This window comes from Rhyacophila brunnea, unplaced genomic scaffold, assembly GCF_057557595.1.
Source record: "Rhyacophila brunnea isolate RB1 unplaced genomic scaffold, BYU_Rbru_1.0 scaffold_18, whole genome shotgun sequence".
NCBI lineage: Eukaryota > Metazoa > Arthropoda > Insecta > Trichoptera > Rhyacophilidae > Rhyacophila > Rhyacophila brunnea.
The window spans coordinates 34,749,369-34,770,105 of record NW_028232837.1 but is presented as its reverse complement, the minus strand read 5'-3'; the positions used below and the strand labels follow the sequence as shown (position 1 = coordinate 34,770,105).

The window sequence follows — 20,737 nt, the reverse complement described above, 5'->3', positions numbered from 1 at the left end:
ACACTATGTATTCTCTATAATAATGTCGTCTATTGTCTGTGGTCTGCAGGTTGGATTCTGTTCAAAATATTATCTATGGATGTAATATCGCAAGTAATTTTAACGTACACACACGTAGAAACTGTTAAAATTAATTCAAATTAGCATGAATAATGAATAATAATTCAAAATACTAATACATTAGAGTTGGAACTCTCCGTCGTGGAATTTACAGAGATGGTGATTGTTCAAAATATCCTGCAAAATGACGAAACCATACACTAAATTTGTCGCCATGACAGCGTGACAGTACGCGACGTGCATCTTAATTATGATCACAACTTTAGAAGCACTCGATTTTTCAGAATGTTCTAAAATACGATATAAACAGGTACGTAGTTTTCACTGCCTTGAGTATCAGTGTAGTTGAAACATTTATTACTAACTTTAAATATTCAGTCGATTAATAAATTTGTCATAAAATACAAATAGAAAAGTCTCCAATATCTTAAACTGCCATTTTTTTTAATATTCACAACCTCAATTTTAATTAATATATAATTATCGTGTATAGAGTTATTTTAGAGTAGTCCTAGCTGTTTGTGACACGTACATCAATTAAATGTCAAAGGATTAGTTCAGTTCAGGTAGGTGTCACAATTCAAAATTGTATACCACACGCAATGACATATTAATGTCATTGACCACACGTATCACTAGAAATGAATCTCGATAGTGTAAGGTCTCAAAATAGTGGACCTGTATGATCAAAAGGGTCAGCTAATCAGACTAACCTTACTGGTTGTATGACTGTGAGAGATCTGTGAAAAATCTCAACTTGGGAGTCAGCATAGATTTAAATCCTAATCCGTCTACGTAGTACTTGCGAGGTCCAGTCAATGGGAAGTGCCATCTATGGGTCTCTTTTTGAAGTTATGCCTTCTATAGTACTGTATAATATCATTGATGACTGTATCAGTTTTGTTTAAATTTATTATACTATTTACAGTTTTAATCACACATTATTTTTTTCAAAAGGATTTGGAGGCAGCAGGATTGGGGCTTTTGGCAGAAGCTCTCAAGAATATTAAAGTAAGCAAACATAATAATTATAGTTGTAATGATAATTATTGTTATAGTACCTATCAAATATTATTATTTACTTTATACCAGGTATCTGTAACCCACGGGCAATGGGCAGCATGACGACCAGGAAAGATTTTTTTTATAATAATGTGGGGAGTAATGCAGTGCTTCCCAAATTTTTTATTACCACGGCCCCCTAAATCGGAAAAAAATAAATCCAAGGCTCCCCTCCCAAAATGTTTAGTCTTTAGTGACCAACAGTACTTTATTTATCATTAAGTAGGTACATTTTTATTAAAAATAATAGAACATTTCATTAACTCGCTAGTAAAGCAAAAAATAACCTCAAATTCATTACAGTTACACCATACAAAAACAATTTAATAAGACGAGGGTGATTGCATATTTTTACTTAAGGCCATGCATTAGTTGAGGCACGGTCTAAAAAGATCGTTGCTAGGCGATGTGCGGATTGCGGGTCGCGGGTGAAAATGACGCCTGTCAAACGAAATATTATTTCTCATATAAATCCAACATACGTCCATTTTATGTTCTGTTTATTATTCTATTAGTAACAATAATAATATATTCATTGACATGTTTTCTTTTTAAAGTAAATGGGTAAAGTTTTTAGTCATCTTTACACGATTTTAGAATTAATTGGCTCGTCGCCATCACGCAGCAAAGTGACGTGTGTCTGACTCCACGTTCTCTCAATGAATGCGAAGCAAGTACAAAATTTCGTCGCGCGTACAGTTGACAATTATTTGGCGTTTCACTGATGCGTCACCTTAATAAACCAAGTGAATTATCTGATGATCACGTAATATGATCATATTTTAAGTATTTATCAAATGGTGTTCTTATGCAATTGTACTTTTGGTATTCATTAAGTTTGGGAAATAAATGTTGAAAAATCGTTGTGATTCGAGAGTGTGATAAGTATAACACTTTTAATTGAAGTCGGGAGTGATATTTCATTAGTGGCAATTCATTTACTTATCCGCGAAATATGAAGTAAAATACATCCATTTTTCATCACTAAAGTGGGAAGAAAGATCTGATTTTTTGTCGGCGAAGTTCATTACTAAATTCTACATCCGTATCGGATAAAGTATTGTGATCTTGTAAAAATTAGACTTTGAGATTTTGACTGATTTGTATCGTCCATTGATCACGTTATGATTTTTGTTTTTTCGAAATATTTCGCGGCTCTCGGGCAGAAGCTCCTCGGCCCCCAGTTTGAGAAGTACTGGAGTGATGTATAAAATTTATATTCTTATAATAACGTAAATGCAACTCAGTTATGCCAACTATACTATTATAATTTATTATAGTAGGTATCGTCACTATATTTTTTGTCAAAGTACTAGTTAGAATATAAAAGAATATAATATTACGCCAAAAATAGAATAGTTTCGCATTTACGCAAATACTGTATGTCATCGGATTTCTGTAACCCAGATCTAAATAATTATAATATTATTTATTAAATATTCATTTTTCACGTCCAATCTGTCAGTAACTATATAATATAATTTCGTAGTGTTATGAGATAACGGATCTGCAATTTCATAACATTGGGAATTAATATTATTTCATAATAATTTTAAAATGTTATTTCATAGTCTGCCGATCAATAAATTGCGGATCAGAATCGATTAAACATCTTATTCGATTATATTAATTGCGTTTCCGATTTTGAAACAGTAAATAAATTCTCGCCTTACTACCGTCTTTCATCTGCAACACCTATCCTCCGTGGAACCAGAATACTACATATTCATTGGAAGTATTTTAACGAAATAGCACACGGACGGACAGAAAAAATTTAGGGAGAAACACTCAAAAAAAATAATTAACACCGTAATTTGTATAATTAACCATAATACCTATAACTGTTCAGAAAATATTGCAACACGGGGCGGTTATCAAAAATGTTTTGGTATTTAACTTGGCCATCGTGAAACGAATGGTCACTCATTAAGGGGTGGCTGAAGAGCTCGGTATTCAAATATAATTTAGTATGAAATGGACCTCGGCGTCGTACGCACGTTAATTTAAATCGATCTTTTGGCAAAAATCACTAATCATCGGAGATTTTATTTAAAAAAAAAACATTATTATTACTATTGTCGACCTTCTACATTATTATTATTGTGGACAATGTTACATTATTATTTGATAAACAACTGCACGTGTCCGCTGATCAGAAAACAGGGCTGTCAAAATAATATAATATTAAATATTAAATTTTTACAAATTTTGTAAAATGTTAATTTCATCATAGTTTTTAATCAAACATGTGCAAGTACATACTGATAACTTGGGTGTATATCGTGGCAAACATACTATTGATGTATCTACGGGTATATTATTATTATAACCCAATTCAAATTGAACATAGGTTGATACTCAAATACTATTATAGTATCTTTATGATTTCGAGAAAATAATACGATGGAATATATTATACGAGGGTGGGTCAATAACTCCTTAGAAAAAAGCATTAAAACAGTTTTTATTTTTGTATTTTTTTTTATTTCTCAACATAATCTCCTTGGAGCTCAATACACTTGGTTAGACGTTTCTCAATTTTTTTTAAACCGTCAGAAAAATAAGTTTTCGGAAGGTCCTCAAAATAAGCATTTGTCCGATCGATGACTTCTTCATTTGAAAAAAAACGTTGTCCACTTAGAAAATTTTTTTAAGTTTGGGAAAAGGAAAAAATCACTGGGGGCTAAATCTGGCGAATACGGTGGGTGGTCGACCAATTCGAACTTCAATTCTTCAATTTTAGCCATTGATCGTAAACATTTGTGAACACGGGACATTGTCCTGATGAAAGAGGATTTTTTTCCTGTTTAAATGAGGCCGTTTTTCTTCAATTTTGTTTTTTAGCTGGTCCAATAAAGATGCATAATAATCCCCTGTTATTGTTTTTCCTTTTTCCAAATAGTCAACGAAAATAATTCCACGTGCATCCCAAAATACAGTAGCCATAACCTTACCAGCTGATTTGACGGTTTTCGCCTTCTTTGGACATGGTTCGCCTTTCGCAATCCACTGCTTTGACTGTTCTTTCGTCTCGGGAGTATAGTGGTGTATCCATGTTTCATCTACAGTCACAAAGCGACGAAAAAATTCATCCGGATTGCGTTGCATGAGCGACAACAGGGCTTTAGAGGCCACCACCCTATTGCGTTTATTGTCGACTGTGAGCAAACGCGGCACCCATCTTGCAGAAATTTTTTTCATGCCCAATTTGTCATGTAAAATAGAAATGACGCTACCTTTTGAGATCCCTGTAACCTCAATTATCTCACTCAACTTTAATCTTCGGTCACTTAACACCATATCGTGGATTTTATTGATCATTTCTGGTGTAGTCACCTCTACAGGACGTCCTGAGCGTGGTTCATCCTTTGTTGATGTACGACCACGTTTAAATTCATTTAACCAGTTATAAATAGTTGCAAGTGAAGGAGCAGATATGCCGTGAACTAAATCCAACTCATTTTTTATTTCCTTTGCTGTTAACCCTTTTATATTAAAATGTTTAATAACAGCTCTAAACTCAATTTTCTCCATTTTTGTAAACAAGCATTTTTTTTAAATGTACGAGAAACACACAACAACCCGACCAATCTGATTGAAACTTCGCAGCATACTGAATCGGTAGTGCCGCTGCATGAAAACAAACCGCTTACAGTACTAGTCGCGCCACCTGTCGGCTTTTCTAAGGACTTATTGACCCACCCTCGTATAATCCATTTTGGTTGCCAGTTTTTACTGCGATGAATCACTGTGTTCCTTACTGTCTTTTTTTATTCGTAGGTTTGTTTACTATGTACACCGAGAAATTTCCATTAATAATATCGGAAATGAGTTGGAATATAATGCAACCAAAACTGGAAAAATTCTATTATGGGTGTTTACTTTTTGAATTAGTTGACCCCAGAAAAACAGGTACATGCCACTACGTGAACCACAGTGGATATTATGCCGGGTCCAAATTGGCAACATGTTGCCGGCAACCTCGTTAAATTTTACGATAAGTATGATAATTATCGTAAAAAATTTTAAGTCATTATGATAATTATCGTAAAATTTATCGAGGTTGTCGCGCGACATTGTTTTGCGCCAGTGTGGACCCGGCATTAGATGCACAAAACTTAAATAAAATATATTATAAATTAAATTTAAAAAGTACAATATAATTAATTGCGTCGGCAGCCCTGTCAGACACTTTTTATAGCGACAGTCATTTTTTATATGCCCGCCAGTCGGATGGATTAATAAAAAAATAATGTGTCTAGTGACTGTATGTTAATAATTATTTTTAGGCACTCATGATATAAATTATTTCGCCCATTGGCTTTACCTACCACTTGTTTCACTAGTATAAAAGTGAAGTTGCGCAGGCAATAAAAAGTCACTTTCTTTTTATAATAGGCAGACAGTAAATTCTACGTTTTAAAAAATATGCATTAGAATTACCTATTATATATTATTCTATTACAATACCTATTATTTTTAATATGTAGGTCCTAAACATTACAAATAAGCACTATTCATTAGTAATGTTTTTTGGATAGCACATGAAATAAAAATGTAGGTAGATATGTATGTCAACATCCTTCGTATGTTTAGTTCTCGGACAATTTCAGGTTAAAAAGTTATTAATATATTATTAAGTTTATATCGTGGCCAACACATAATCAAAAAAGTTATCATATCCATCATATCAGTTGCAATACTTCCCACCAAAGAACTGATAAACATATTGAATTTAGTAACATTAAATGTTATTAGTAAATTTATTGGAAAATAAATTTTATTAGAAAGTACTATTTTTTGGTCACCCCATAGCTTCACTTCACAAGCTTCACTTGGAGGGAGTTAATTGAGACAAACATTGGCGGCAACCTTTTTATATTAACTAGTAGACCAGTTATTATGGACCACATGTAAAAAAATCATATTTTCAATTCTCAAGGTCGATTCTGTAGAGCGTCCTCTTAATTGTTTAGACTCTATTTTATGGCTCCATTTAATGTGACAAGTGTCACTCTCAGTACATTTCTAATAGAAGTAATTTTTTTATGCTAGAACGATTATTAAATCATGTATATACACACATCTTTGCGTGACTGCTGGTTATTGAATTTTAAAAGTAAACCTTTTCTTATATTTATAGTATTTTATTGATTATTCTGTTTAGGGAGAACCGGGTAAATATGGAGAAAGGGGCCAACCAGGACTTCCAGGAATGATTGGTCCAAAAGGAAATAACGGAATGGATGGACCTCCGGGACTATCAGGATTAAAGGTAATCGTATTTTATGATAAATTATTATTCCTACGTATCGAAATAATATTTTTGAAGTGATTTTATGACGAGAATGAATTCGGCTAATGTGTAACGAAAATATGTTCCCAGTTGGACAAGATTCTCGTACCAGTAACTTTTCGATCTTCAATCGAATGCTTTACCACTGAGATATATCCGATAGCTCGAAGTAAGCGAATATAATATTATCTTCTATTATAGATACTTCATTGTATATTATTAACATACCAATAGCGTTTACTATTGGTTTTGAAATATCAACTATTCGGTTGACAGCCACTGACCATGGCAATTACGATAATTTTCTCTAAACAATAAATACACACTTATCTTAGTTATTCAAGCAATTCAAATGAATTAAATATGTGAACCGAATGATATATTATATTTTTCTATTCAATTCTATAAATAACTTCGTTGGCTTGGGTACCCACATTAACAACAATATTATGTAAGTTATGGTTTATAAAATTATGATTTCATTTATTAAGACGATACTTCAGTGAAACGGCAAATAATTTTCAAGTATAGGCGCGACGAAATTTTTTACTCGCTGGCAATCGGAGAGCGAACGTCGAGGTGAAAATATTTGTTTCGTGATGGCGACGGGGTTATTAATTCATAAATCGCGTAAAGATTACTAAAAACGTTACCCATTTACATGAAAAATAAAACATGTCAATGAATGTATTATTATTGTTACTAATAGAACAATAAACAGAACATTAATTATACGCATGTTGGATTTATATGACCAATTATATTTCGTTCGGTATGCGTCATTTGCACCCGCGACCCGCAATCCGCGCATCGCCAAGCCACGATTTTTTTAGATTTAGACCATGCCTCAACTTACTACTTAAGTTGCCTTAAGTTACTAGTAAACATATTATCGTGTGATGAGATTGGTCATAGAGTTAGATATAATAAAATAATTACAATATAAAAAGAACTTTTTATATACCAGGTTTTTTAATTTTCTGTTGAATCATATTAACTTGACAATTATTATGTATTAATAAAAATATAGAATTTCTATAGTAACGCACGTATAATATTAATAATTAAGTTTCTAGGACCCACTTAGCAACCAATATTAGTGAGTAGTAAATATTACTTTTAACGATTTTTTTCCGAAACATGCAAAACAGAATTAACTGAAAATGAATTCAATTCTGCTTAAAGATGGCCAAAAGTTTTAAAAAATGCATTCCCGTCGTGTTCTGATATGGTCTAAAAGTTTCAAATGTCTAGCCTGTCGGGAAGTTAGTTACAAACAAGAAAAAATCTGTACGGGACAAACAAGAATACAAGCTAATAAAAACATAGTATTAAGTTAAGATGTTTAAAAGCATTTTTACTACATGTAGTGGTGGCGAACCTATTGTGCATGCATCTCTCGCGTGCCACAGGTGGCACGCGAGAGGATTTTGCAAGACACGCGTTTGAAGAGAAAAAAAACCAATAATAATAATAAAAATAATAAATGACAGATCGCATTGTATAAAAATTGTAGTCAAATACTCTCCAAGAATAAGCAACACATTTAATTTAAATATATAATTGCAAAGGTCGGTCCTTAGATTTTGTGTGTCACATATAATATTAACGTACTAACCTCATCAGGTGGCGGGGAATGTCGAGCCGCGAACCTATAATTTTGGTCGATTTATAATATTTGAGACCGCTGTAGCGAGAGAGTTCCTCATTTGATCGGAGCAATTTTGGTGTCAATTTGTGTGTAAATAGCCAAAATAATTAATATATTAACAAACAATTTTATTTCTTCCCACAAAAAATGACTGCACACACAAAAACTTGGTGAAGCTAGTAGTAGTAATTCTGGCAGACAGTTTCAAAATTGGTGGACCGAAATGTATGGCGTAATTGAAAAAAGTGATAAAGCTATAATATGTGTGCTATCTTCATCAAATTTTGGCAAGCGTATGTAAACGTCAACACTCATACTGACCTCTTTTATGCCACAATTTTCAAACTGGAATATCTCATGACTCAAACCTTTTTTGCTCTTTAATGTTTTGACATTTTATAGTATACAAAATTTGCCACTAAGTGGCATTCAAATCTAGATTTGGCAAATTTAGTGACTTCTAGCCTTATTCTCCTGTAACCTTAATTTTTTTAGTAGAATTTTTAAAAACTATTTTTTCCCGTAACTGCTCGGCACGTCAGACAGTTGAAAAATAATATTTGGGAAATTTTGGCACCCGTACGTAAAAAGGTTTGCCAACCCTATTATAGGTTTTGAAAGTTTCAAATAAATTTAATTTTATTTTAAAAAAATAATTCTATTTTAGGGAGAAAGTGGTGACATTGGACGACATGGAGCTCCCGGAAGTAAGGGAGATCGTGGAAATCCTGGATTACCAGGACCACCAGGAGAGAAAGGAGGTTCTGGATATACTGTGAGTTTTGTTCTATTCACATACTTTCCTCGCTTTCATGCATGCATTATTATTTTGCTTCTATTTATATTTTTCTACTACAGTAGTGTTCATTTACATTAGTGATAAATAAAACAATGTGAAGGTCAATTCAGCGACGTCCCTGGCAAAATGCCGCCCTTAGGCAGTATCATCCTCTTTCATGTGTAGTCTCGATTTTTATGCAAAATTGTTAGGTGCATACATATCTATGTTAACATCTTGAAATAAATAGCAAACGCAACAAAAATATTTAAAAAAAAAAAATACGTATACATATAAGCCATTGAGCAGTGGCGCACCCAGGAATTATTATTGGGGGGGGGCCCAAGAAGGAGAATGTAAATTAGTCCCATAGGCTCTTTTTCTTCTTCATATAAATATTTTTACATATTTTCACAATACATGGCGATATACATAGGGACATTTTCAACTAGTTGAAAATGTCCCTCTGAGGCGGACGAAACCGGTCCTAATCTATTTAATAAAAGTGGAATAAGTACTAAAAAAAAAATTACGTTTTATTAAATTAAAACAACAATACAATATTTATTCCGAATTCCACCGAAAAAAATGTTCTTTTGATTTACACCACCACCGTAGTGGGTGTAGTCGTTCTTTTCGCAGAATGTTGCAGATTTTTGGTATTTTAATATTTAGGTTCCAACATATTATTGTTGTTTTTATTTAATAAAACGCAATTTTTTATAGTACTTATTCCACTTTTAATTAATATATTAGGACCGGTTTCGTCCGCCTCAGTGGGACATTTTCAACTGAATACATTTTTTTTTTATTTTAAAACAATATTTATCAAACAAAATTCAAAGCGATAGAAATAATATAACAATAGGTACATAATAATTATCCGTCCAATAATACGAGTACCTTCCCAATAACAGACTAATTTAAAACTAATGAGGTTGGACATTAATATTTCATACTACGTCAGAGGCATTAAACAAATTATTTTAAATATTAACAAACCACAAAATATGAAACAATCTACACTTACAATAAAATTAATATCAACAAATAATTCTAATTAGTCAAAATTAGCAATAAATTTTTTTTTTATATAAAAAATAAAATAAAATTATCAATTGAAGTGAGATGAAATAAAAAACAAATACAACCAAAATATGAGTCAGAATTCAATAAAAATAATAAATAATGTACAATATATAAAGTTATGTTATGACAATCCCAAATATTAAATATGGTACAATAATGGAGAAGACACAAAATATAATTGATCATTTAACAAATTAGAATTTGGCAAAAATTTATACCTATTAATTTCTAGGATTTCCTGTTTATCCAATTTTATAGATTTCTCATTCAAATGCAGGATTTTAAAATTTTTACTGATATTAAAAGAGTGATTATTTAAACTTAAATGATTTCCAAAAGCTGAAGATTCATTACCATTTTTGGCACAGGCTAAATGTTCTTTGATCCTAGTATTAAAGGATCGTCCCGTTTGTCCAACATATTTGGCATCACAAGAGTCACAACTTAATAGATAAATTCCACTTTGGTTAAGTTTATCTAATCTATCTTTAGTATTCACCAGTATATCCAACATATTAATTGAAAATGGACAAAAAAAGTATTATTGCCTTTAAATTATACACAACCTACTCAATACAACACAGCCTTATATCTCGTTTATCGGTATTTTGTCTATTGCACTCGGTGTACCTACACCATGGCCCCCACATGCTGAAACGGGCCCTCAGACTAGGGCAGTGGTCGGCAAACTGCGGCTCTTTGGCCCTTTGAGTGCGAATCTGCCACAGATGCTCTCTGTCATATTTGACATGACTACAAAGAAGAAGCAAAGAAAATGGAAGAGGATAACCGTAAATGTAATGTTGAGTAGACCGAGACTTCGCGTTTATTCAAAACTTAAATGGCTTCCCGACCTGTATTTATGTGTCGGGAAAAATTGACGCATTCAAATTTAGAGAGATACTACAACTAAAAACTAGTAATTTTGCGCTAAATATTCTGTCGATGATGCAAAGAAGAAAGCAGCTGAGGAGAAGAGTCAAGAAAAATAAAGTTCTGTATTTAATTAGGTACTGAATAAAATCTTTCAACAATGTTAATATTGCAAGTTTTGTGGTTAGTAAAAAGATTTCCAAGAGAGGAAATCAAGAGTAAATTGAGAAATCGATTTATTGATGAGAACCTGGAATCGTGCTTAAAATTAAATCAACAACATACGAACCTGACTTACCCAAACTTTACAAGGAGATGCAAGGCCATTATTCACATTGAAATTGTCAGTCATTGTCATGATTCAATTGTATGGATACCTTACTTACAATTTAATTTTTATTAATAAATAAGATCATTATTACGTATGATATTCAGTTTTATTCAGTGTACCTACCTATAATTTAATTAGGACTTTTACTAAACTACCTACGTATATAATTTAAGTTTAAGAAATTTGGCTCTCAAAAGAAATCTCAATCGTTGTACTGTTGATATTTGGCTCTATTAACTAATGAGTTTGCCGACCACTGGGCTAGGGTATTTGACGGGCCCCCTATCCACCGCTTAGATTAAAGGCAGTGGGAAACACTACATTAACGTTTTTCGAATTGTGTTTTAGTTCAAATTGAGGGTACTTATACAGTGAATTATTGGCGATTTTCAGTACGTCATATACTTTAATAATGGAGCTGTCGACACATAATAATCAGAAAATATATTGGACATTTATATAAATTAAAATGTTGATAGTCATGAAGTATATTAGCGCCGCAGGCGACTTTTTTTACTATTAAAGCTAATTTATGATGTGTGTTTATCTCACTTATCTGGTCAACCCGACACGCCGGGCCCCCCACAGCCCGGGCCCCCAGGCTAGACCTGCCAACCCTCCCCAGCCATGACCTATACCACTCCGGAATTCAGGTGGACACCGAGAATTTCATTAGGGAACGGGTTTCTAAAAAAACCTGACATTAGTGTTTCGAAATTTTTGTATTAGAAATTAAAATCTAAGAAATATTACTAAAAAGGGTACTGGAGAATTACAAATCATTTTTTGCCGTGTTGTTTGTCTAAGCCCAAGGTATAGTTTATTGGCTTTCGATTTCAATATGTAAAATCATTCTGATGATTTTCATATTTTGGGGGGGGCCAAGGCCCCCTGGCCCCCCCCCCTGGGTGCGCTACTGCCATTGAGGATTAGAACATTCCCACGAAACCTACCCTAAAATAGCGGTTGATTTAGGTACGTCGATATTTGAGGGGCTGACATGGTTTAAAATTAAGATATCGGTACCTACTTTATAACGCAGCGACCGCATTGTCTACTTTATTTAGAAAACTGCCAGTCCAAAAGTTGTAATGATCTGAGTCGTTCCTTCATTTTTCGCTCTTTATATTTTACCGCACTTAATCAATGCATGGCCTGCCTACCCCTAAGGGCCAATTCTTCTAATGTATACATTTACGCGGGCTGCATAAGTTACAAGTGCCTAGCATAATAACAATACTCTCGAACCACTGTTGTAGACATATTATTATTTTTTTGAATTAAATATATTCATACCAGATAACCTGGCCCATTTTCATTCTTTATTACGTACATATCTGTATCAACCTATCAAGGAAATGATTTTAAACAATATTATTTTTATTTATGAACGCAATTATCTCTTTTTAATAATTATAGAAACAAATAAATTAGTTTGGTTTTATAAATTATAAATATCGTGACTAATAAATCAGCTGAATTTGCTAGTCTAAAAACAAGACTTACCTACTTCTTCCCGCTTGATACAGGTTTGTATTTATAAAATAAAACTCAGTTTCATCACTAGTGAGATCTTGAGACTGCGTGTGAGCACCACAGATAGACGGTCCTTTGTTAACAAAACATATTTGATTTACCTGTGAAAGTGAGGAATTAGATCTTCTCCGAGCAAGTTTCGATGGTAGTTACGTATCCTCACTTTTCTATTCAATATCAATAACATGCATTGAAGTAAAATAACCTAAAAGTTATAAGAATCATTTGTTAAAGGGTCCTTATAAAAGGTGTATTATATGCAAAAACTAAAAATTTACAGGAAGCAGGAAAAACACATAAGGTGAAATAAATAACGAGAGTTTCGGTGTTTTATGATTATATTAATTTAATCGCAGACATTTGTAGAAACTATAAAAACATTAAAATTCTTTTTATTTTTGAATTTTTTTCTGTCTTTAAAATTTATTTTTGCATTTATAGGGACGTTTATTATAAGATGAAAATATTTTTATTCTATTTAATCGTTTAAGTCAGATCGACTAAATTAATTTGTCTAACTGTGCTTCTTTGAGTAAAATTATTCTCTCTTTTTTAAATTTATATGTTACGGATATTTCTGAATTATATTTTACAATATTTTACATTCTACACCAACAACTAGTTCTGTTATCTAATCTGATAACGAAAAATGGTTTGAAAATTCAACGATGTAAGCATAATTTATTATAACTACTTAAACGTGAATATGGTTAGAAAAAGAAAAATTATATTTTCATAAGGGTGATTTCAATGTCCTACTATCAAATTATTATATTTAAGGGTGAAAAGGGTGATAGCGGAATGACTGGAGCTAAAGGTATAGATGGAAAGGATGGACTTCCGGGTCGAACGGTGAGTTGAAAAAAAAAATTTTTTTTTGCAATTTTAATCCAATAGCATTTTATGATGAATATAAATTGCTAAATATAATTTTTATTTATATCAAGCACGATCTATCATAGGTTTACAATTATGTTCTGTTAGGGTTTACTGTATTGTTTGTTCCTTTAGTATACATACGGTTAAGGTTAAAAATTTCAAATATAACCTACTCGCGTGGCTTCAGCGTCGGCCTATAGCGTCGTGTGTCCCAGGTCCGAATCCTGGGTCTGGCAAGTACACTTTTTGTTTTTCAATTTGTGTATGAGTCAGAGCATGGACCTAATAGGTTCGAAAGTGGCTGACATCCATTTCTCGTAAAAACAAAATCTATTAAAAAAATAAAAGTGAATGTCGAGAGCTTCTTTTCGGATCTCTATTAGGATCGGACATGGTCGAAAGAAGAATTTAAAATCTTTGGGTATGTGAATAATACGTACATTATTTTGAAACCATCAGAAATACCATATAAAAATTCTAGATAAAATCTTGAACCGTGGGGTTCACTTATTGAGCAATTAGTTCTTAACCAATTTAGCTATTGACAAAAGTGCCTTTCTTATTAACTGTGTTAGACCACCTTCCACGTAACCTTGCATTTTGAAATAGTTTTTTTTTTTTTTTAAATTATTTGATGAAATCAGCCAATCAGGCGCCTGGTATTTACTAATACACTAATACGCAGTGCGTATACACAAAAATTTTGTCACTGTGAACAATGGCAAAGTTACGTGGTGGATACTAGTATACCTGAGATATTTCAAAAACCGTCACGATATTTCTAATTTAAATCAAAGAAATGGCATAATATATATTATTATTTAAAGTTCTACGTATATTTACATAATATATGCGCATTTATTATGAGTACGTTTACATTTTTATTTTACTCTTTACTACTAAAGTTTTATTTTATTCAAGTATTTTTTTTCAATTAAAGGGAGAAAAAGGAGATATGGGTTTCCCAGGATTACAAGGTTCCAAAGGGGATTTAGGAATTCGTGGAAAACGAGGAGAATCCGGTATTAATGGAGTTCGCGGTGAAAAAGGAGACCAAGGTGCCAATGGTAGTCATGGACCGAAGGCAAGTTTAATAGTTTTAAACTTAATATTCTTTTTTTAAATCGACATCTTCCAAATCAACATCAATCCAAACTTTATTTTAGTCGAATGGAATGTATAAATAGAATTTTAAAAAAACTGGCTCTAAAATGCGATGTAAATCTTTTTCATATTCAGAAGAGATTTTTTTTACGAGTAATGGATGTTAGCTACTAGCCACAGAATTAAATCAATAAACTGGCACACTGCTACTTGTACGGACGCTTACGTATTTTGATAAATAAGTTAACTCACTATATTCCACTTAGGTTTAATCATTCATACCAACACAATAAGTATTTGATTAATGAACTTTTCGCGAGGTGTTGAGGATGCTAAACCAAAAAGTGATGCAGTTTTGGCAAAAATTATATATTTGTGGGGTTTAAATTGGTGAATTTAACATCTTCAGAATCCCAAAAGTTCCAAGTACGAAGTTACATTTTTTGATGGGCTGATAATTATTTAACAAGAATTAGGCAGGGGTAATGTCATTATAATATAATACTCACGATGGCGGAGCGTTGACGTTGACAAAAAATAATGTTTTGTTTTCCCCTAGCTGTCCTGTTTTGTCACGTTTTGTTTTGTTAAGGAACCTTAATTTGTATAGCAAATTAATACCAATAAAATAATTTTTTTATTGAAAAAATTATTATTCTTGACCAATAAAGTTGGTATTACTATTGGAAAGAAAATTTTACACATTTAAGAACAAAAAAAATAATTAATGCACCTAATTAGTATTATTTTAACACTGACTGATTATCAAATTATTTTAGGGAGAAAATGGAAGGGTAGGATCACCTGGTACTAAAGGAGATCAAGGAATTCCTGGATCTCCGGGACAAATTGGAGTTAACGGAGTACGCGGTGAAAAGGGAGGACAAGGTGCAATAGGTCATTCTGGGCCACAGGCAAGCATTAAAAATAGTTTATTTTAGATAGAGTAAAAAAATAAATGAAAATGTAAAGATTAAATATTTTTCCAGTAAAATTGAATAATAAGTAACTATGATTTACTTGGCATTCATCAGATTTTCTTACCCATTACACCGGTGCTAGTTTGACATAATATATTATGATATTTATTGATAATACATCTACGGTGGCCTGGCTGGTAGAGCGACCATCTCGGAACTCAGTCTCTGGCTAAAACGCATATTATAATGGTTTCAATGTGTGATTGATACACTGAAAATATATTTCATGTAAATACAACCTCCACCCTGAAGAGGCTCATATAATATACTTCGCATAGAAGAGGTTTTTTTTTGATTCAATTAATAATAATTCACTCAAAATGTCCTCATCTCTTCTGATAGCGGAATAATGATGGATCAACCATTATCAGTTTATACTTTAACCTAAACTATATTTATATTTTAATTATAATGTATATCGTAACCTTACTATTAAAACATCGTAAGTCTGAGAAGAAAGTTGAGGGGAAGGAAAAAACGTATTAAAAACAATGTTTTGAAGGACAAAAATTCTAAAAAACAGAAACTCATTCTTATAGAACTATTGCGAGGAGGTGTGAGGATGATGAGGTAGGTAGATGGACTTCAATGGATCGAAGGTAGATGCGTGTTTGAGTAAATATCAGTTTATTCTCCTCAACAATACTTGAACAATTCTTACAGACAATATATTTAAGATTAAAGTTAAATTGATTAGGTTAAATTATAAAGGCGTGTTGCTATGAGAAAAGTTGAACCGAATGCAACGAGCAGAGATTCGACTATATGTTTCAAAGATTTGACGACGTGTGTTATCAGATTCGCCCCGCTTTGAGCTTTTATAGAAGTTTGAACAAAGAAAGGTTATCTGAGGTCAGGACGTTGACCCGATGACCACCTGCTACTTGTTTACTGTGAGTTTACTAAGTACGAGCAAATCTGATAAGTTGGCACATTTCCGGATCGCTTTATAAGGCAATGAAATGTTTGATAATGCATACTCGTTTTTTTTTTTTTTTTTTTTTTTCTAGATGCCTTTATGAATACCTCGCATTTACTATCGAGGTTTCTTAAGGACTTTGGCACGCAAACTACTCTACTTGATGCTAGTCAAATGAAAATTGTGCCGGCTGAGAGAATATGCCTTATTGAAAACTGTTCTTCTACCCGCATCGGGTATTGCTGATTTGAATTCGGCCAGGGCCTATGATACCGCCTTGCAAAAACCCTGGAAAATTCTTAGTAGCGCAAGGCGGAGGTGATTCTGATGAATATTTTGTCGTATTCATTGGGAACTGAGGACTGCGATTTGTAGTCGAGTTTTTTTTCCCGTGGTAAAAGAAATGTCGCATTGGACTAATGTTCTAAGTATATACTTGTCCTATCTTATATGATTGCAGTCACTGGATCTGAAAGGCATGAATCATCTTTACATGTCACCAAATTCTTATGAATAATTATATTTTATCAAGAAAGCAAATGAGTTTATGATGAAATTTGATGTCTTGCAAATTGCTACGAAAGTTGACTGACCTGACAGCGTGTACCGTCAGTCAGATTATGAATCATGCCTACACGCTTTTCTTATCAACTAGTTTACATAGTAACAAATATTATTAGATACTTAAATATATTATGAGAATTTATATGTAATGATGAGTTTCCATGCTAGTCCCGACAGACCCCCTCCCTAGCGATCTGGTGTGGCAGGTCGTGATGCAGGAAGATAGACGGTGTGTAGCATGGTGACTCTTGCGTTATAGTTGTCTTGGTGGTGCTCGGGCTCCTGGGACGTCTGTCCTGATGTCCTTGAGGATCCTTTTTGTGAGGTGTTTCTTGCAAAGCATCCACAACAGGAAACTGGTTGCTGCTGCGATGATGATGATGACCATTGCAAAAGTTGTCCAAGAAAGCTGGTTGGCTGTTGATGTTTCATTTATGATGGTGCCACCCGCGGCGGCTTGTGACAGTACGATTTCCTCTTTTGTCTGCTGGGAACCCATGTTATCGGATGCTGGCGTTAGTAACTTGATTCGTTACTGCTCTCGTATTTCACACTGGTTAGTCCAGCTGTGTGGTCCAATATATATTGTTATTTTCTTGCTTGCGAAGCGTTTTGTCGTTGTGAAAAACACACTGACCTATATTTCGGTCACTCGTATGGTTTTTTTTTTGCTTGCACTGGTTTTGTAATAACAATGAAACTCGTGTCGTCGTTTTGCAATTCGACGCTTGGACATTCCGGCGGCGCGTGCCGTGTGCGATATTTATGGTTTATTGTTCCTTCGCATTTTGTTGACCTAGTCTCTCCGGGAAACGGACACGACGGCCTGTTCGAGTTACATATTGTGTTTGTCTGAGGTCAGTTCCCTTTGTCGGCGTTGTTTGTGTATGCAAATTATTTTCGTTAAATAAATATGCCGGTTTTAAACGATCGATTGAAACCGTGATATTTTTTCCATGTTTGCAAATGACATAAGTACGTGTGTTGCGTGTTATGACTTCATATGGTCCATTGAACGGGGATTGAAGTGGAGTCTTAACTGTGTCATCACCTACAAACACGTGTGTTGATTTGCTGAGGTCCTTGAAAATAACGAATTGCTTGGGTTTCTTGTTTTTGATGTCGTCATTCGTCTGGCTCACTTAGGTTTTCCTTGTTATATGTGTGGTGTGTGCACTTTTATTACAAGTTGTAGAGGTGATTGACATAACATAGGTAGTATGAAAATAGCATTAAGTTATTATGCAGAAGCTGGGGTTGTGACTTGAATTATTTGATACGAGTGTCCAATTTAGTTTAGGCTTGTGGGTTCAACCAAGGTATTTTCGGGCCATTTAAAAAAAACATTGAGTACGAGGGAATTTGTCATTCAGCTGCTCGTAAGATGAAATCTTCTGGCATTTCCTACTTGCAGTTTGTGCAGAAGTGTGGAAAGGGGTAACTTAGCTTGTGAGTGGATCCACGGGGCTTAGAGTGATATAAGCTGTCGAGGGCGTTCGCGTCTGCTCGGATGCGCTTAGAGGCTGCTCTGTTAGTACATATCATTTGTATGTGCGTTAACAGGGTGCAGTGGAGTAGTTTGAAAGTGCGTTATCGAAACTACGAAGGGTTGTGAAAAATGGTTGGTTGAGTTTTTGAGAAGTCTAAAGTTGGAATATCAAAAGTCGCCTAGGACAGTTACTCATCGTCAGGAAACTATCTAATTATTTTAGAATAGGTCCTTCGAGTAAAATGCCTTAGGGATGAAGTCGAGGGTTGCTGCTTCTAAATGTAACTAGAGATGCTAATTTCGTGGGTTGACGCTACGTTAATGTGTGTGTGTGTGTAGGAAAATCTTAAGCTTGCCTGAACGGAGTGGAGTTAGCATGTAGTCTGGGTGCACTTGGCGGATGACGATGGCCAAAGCAGGTTGCTTGGTGTACTCCGTCGTGACGCCTGTGATGCACTGGTCAGCTTCTGGCTGCACCGGAACTGCCTCCTGATTTGCTGCGAAGTCCATGGTGCTCCGGTGATTCGGCTGCGCTGGCGGTTGGATGAATGTGACTGATGACTGCAAGGATGCGAATCCTTGGTGGGTTGGTGTGATTCATCCTGTTCGGCTACACGTCGCAGTCCGGCGACCAGTCGTTCCATCCTGGCGAGTATCATTTTGTTGTAGCAGCCGACTCCTGATGACGACCAGGTTGTGATGTTGGAGTCTGGTGAGCTGGATCTGATGGGGCTAGAGTCAAGACTCTCTGGGGCGCCAAATCTGATGGGGCCGCTGTCGGAGGTGTCCTGTGATGTGTCTGAGCCGTAATCTGAACTGTCTTCTGAAGTCTGTGAACAGGTGTCCTCAGGCCAAGGTGATGGAATCCTGTCGGTTACTGGTCTGGTATGTGGTGTGGTCTGCTGGACTGGTGTTGTGGTGTTGTCTCCAGCAATGCTGTTATATCCAGCGAAATATTGTCCGGCGGGCATCGTGAAAAGCAAGTGATTTTAATTGAAAAGAAATACGCGGGAAAACGGATGTTGAAAAACTTCGCGGGAAAAACGAGATCGACGATTCAGTTAACTTTCTCAAAGCAAACGCAGTGTAAATTTATAAAAAATTAAATATGCAAGTAAAGTCTGTAAAAATTGATCAGCTGAATTGATTGATTTACTTTTGAGGGGTCACCACTATTGCGAGGAGGTGTGAAGGATGAAGATGACCCAGTAGCAAAACTGATCAGAAGAGACTCGAATGTGTTGTAGTCTATTGCGGTTCGTAAATTGAGATTTATTACTCTCAATGATACTTGAACAATTCTTACAGACAATATATTTAAGATTAAAGTTAAATTGATTAAGTTAAATTATAAAGGCGTGTTGCTATGAGAAAAGTTGAACCGAATGCAACGAGCAGAGATTCGACTATATGTTTCAAAGATTTGACGACGTGTGTTATCAGATTCGCCCCGCTTTGAGCTTTTATAGAAGTTTGAACAAAGAAAGGTTATCTGAGGTCAGGACGTTGACCCGATGACCACCTGCTACTTGTTTACTGTGAGTTTACTAAGTACGAGCAAATCTGATAAGTTGGCACATTTCCGGATCGCTTTATAAGGCAATGAAATGTTTGATAATGCATACTCGTTACAAAGTTGCTAAATAATTCTTATGAATAATTATATTTTATCAAGAAAGCAAATGTGTTTATGATGAAATTTGATGTCTTGCAAATTGCTACGAAAGTTGACTGACCTGACAGCGTGTACCGTCAGTCAGATTATGAATCATGCCTACACGCTTTTCTTATCAACTAGTTTACATAGTAACAAATATTATTAGATACTTAAATATATTATGAGAATTTATATGTAATGATGAGTTTCCATGCTAGTCCCGACAGAACTGTCGTGATTTTCCTAATGTGAAAATTTTCAAAATATGTTAAGTTATAGTTTTATGTTTAAATTTTGTCAACTTCATTTTTCCATAATATAGGACTTACGAGGTCTTAATAGTAAGATGACGATATGTGAATGAAATATTTATTTGTAAATTTCTAACTTGTTTTATAATTTGACCACCAAATCACATAATATTTATTATGCATGAAAAATACATCATCGTCTAATTCTATTGATTGTA

The 20,737-nt window shown here is 34.1% G+C and overlaps 1 protein-coding gene across 5 annotated transcripts in view; it reads left to right on the top strand.

Moving 5' to 3' along the window:
- The window catches only part of LOC147073469 (uncharacterized), a 42,563-nt gene that overhangs the window by 13,582 nt on the left and 8,244 nt on the right, over window positions 1-20,737 (top strand). For 4 of the 5 annotated variants that reach the window (XM_085945369.1, XM_085945367.1, XM_085945366.1 and 1 more), the window contains exons 4-9: window positions 1,018-1,071; window positions 6,290-6,397; window positions 8,737-8,844; window positions 13,457-13,528; window positions 14,496-14,639; window positions 15,439-15,573. In XM_085945369.1, coding sequence (XP_085801495.1) covers window positions 1,018-1,071; window positions 6,290-6,397; window positions 8,737-8,844; window positions 13,457-13,528; window positions 14,496-14,639; window positions 15,439-15,573 — 621 coding nt within the window. The remainder of the gene's footprint in view (window positions 1-1,017; window positions 1,072-6,289; window positions 6,398-8,736; window positions 8,845-13,456; window positions 13,529-14,495; window positions 14,640-15,438; window positions 15,574-20,737) is intronic. The other variant, XM_085945370.1, reaches the window with a different exon arrangement.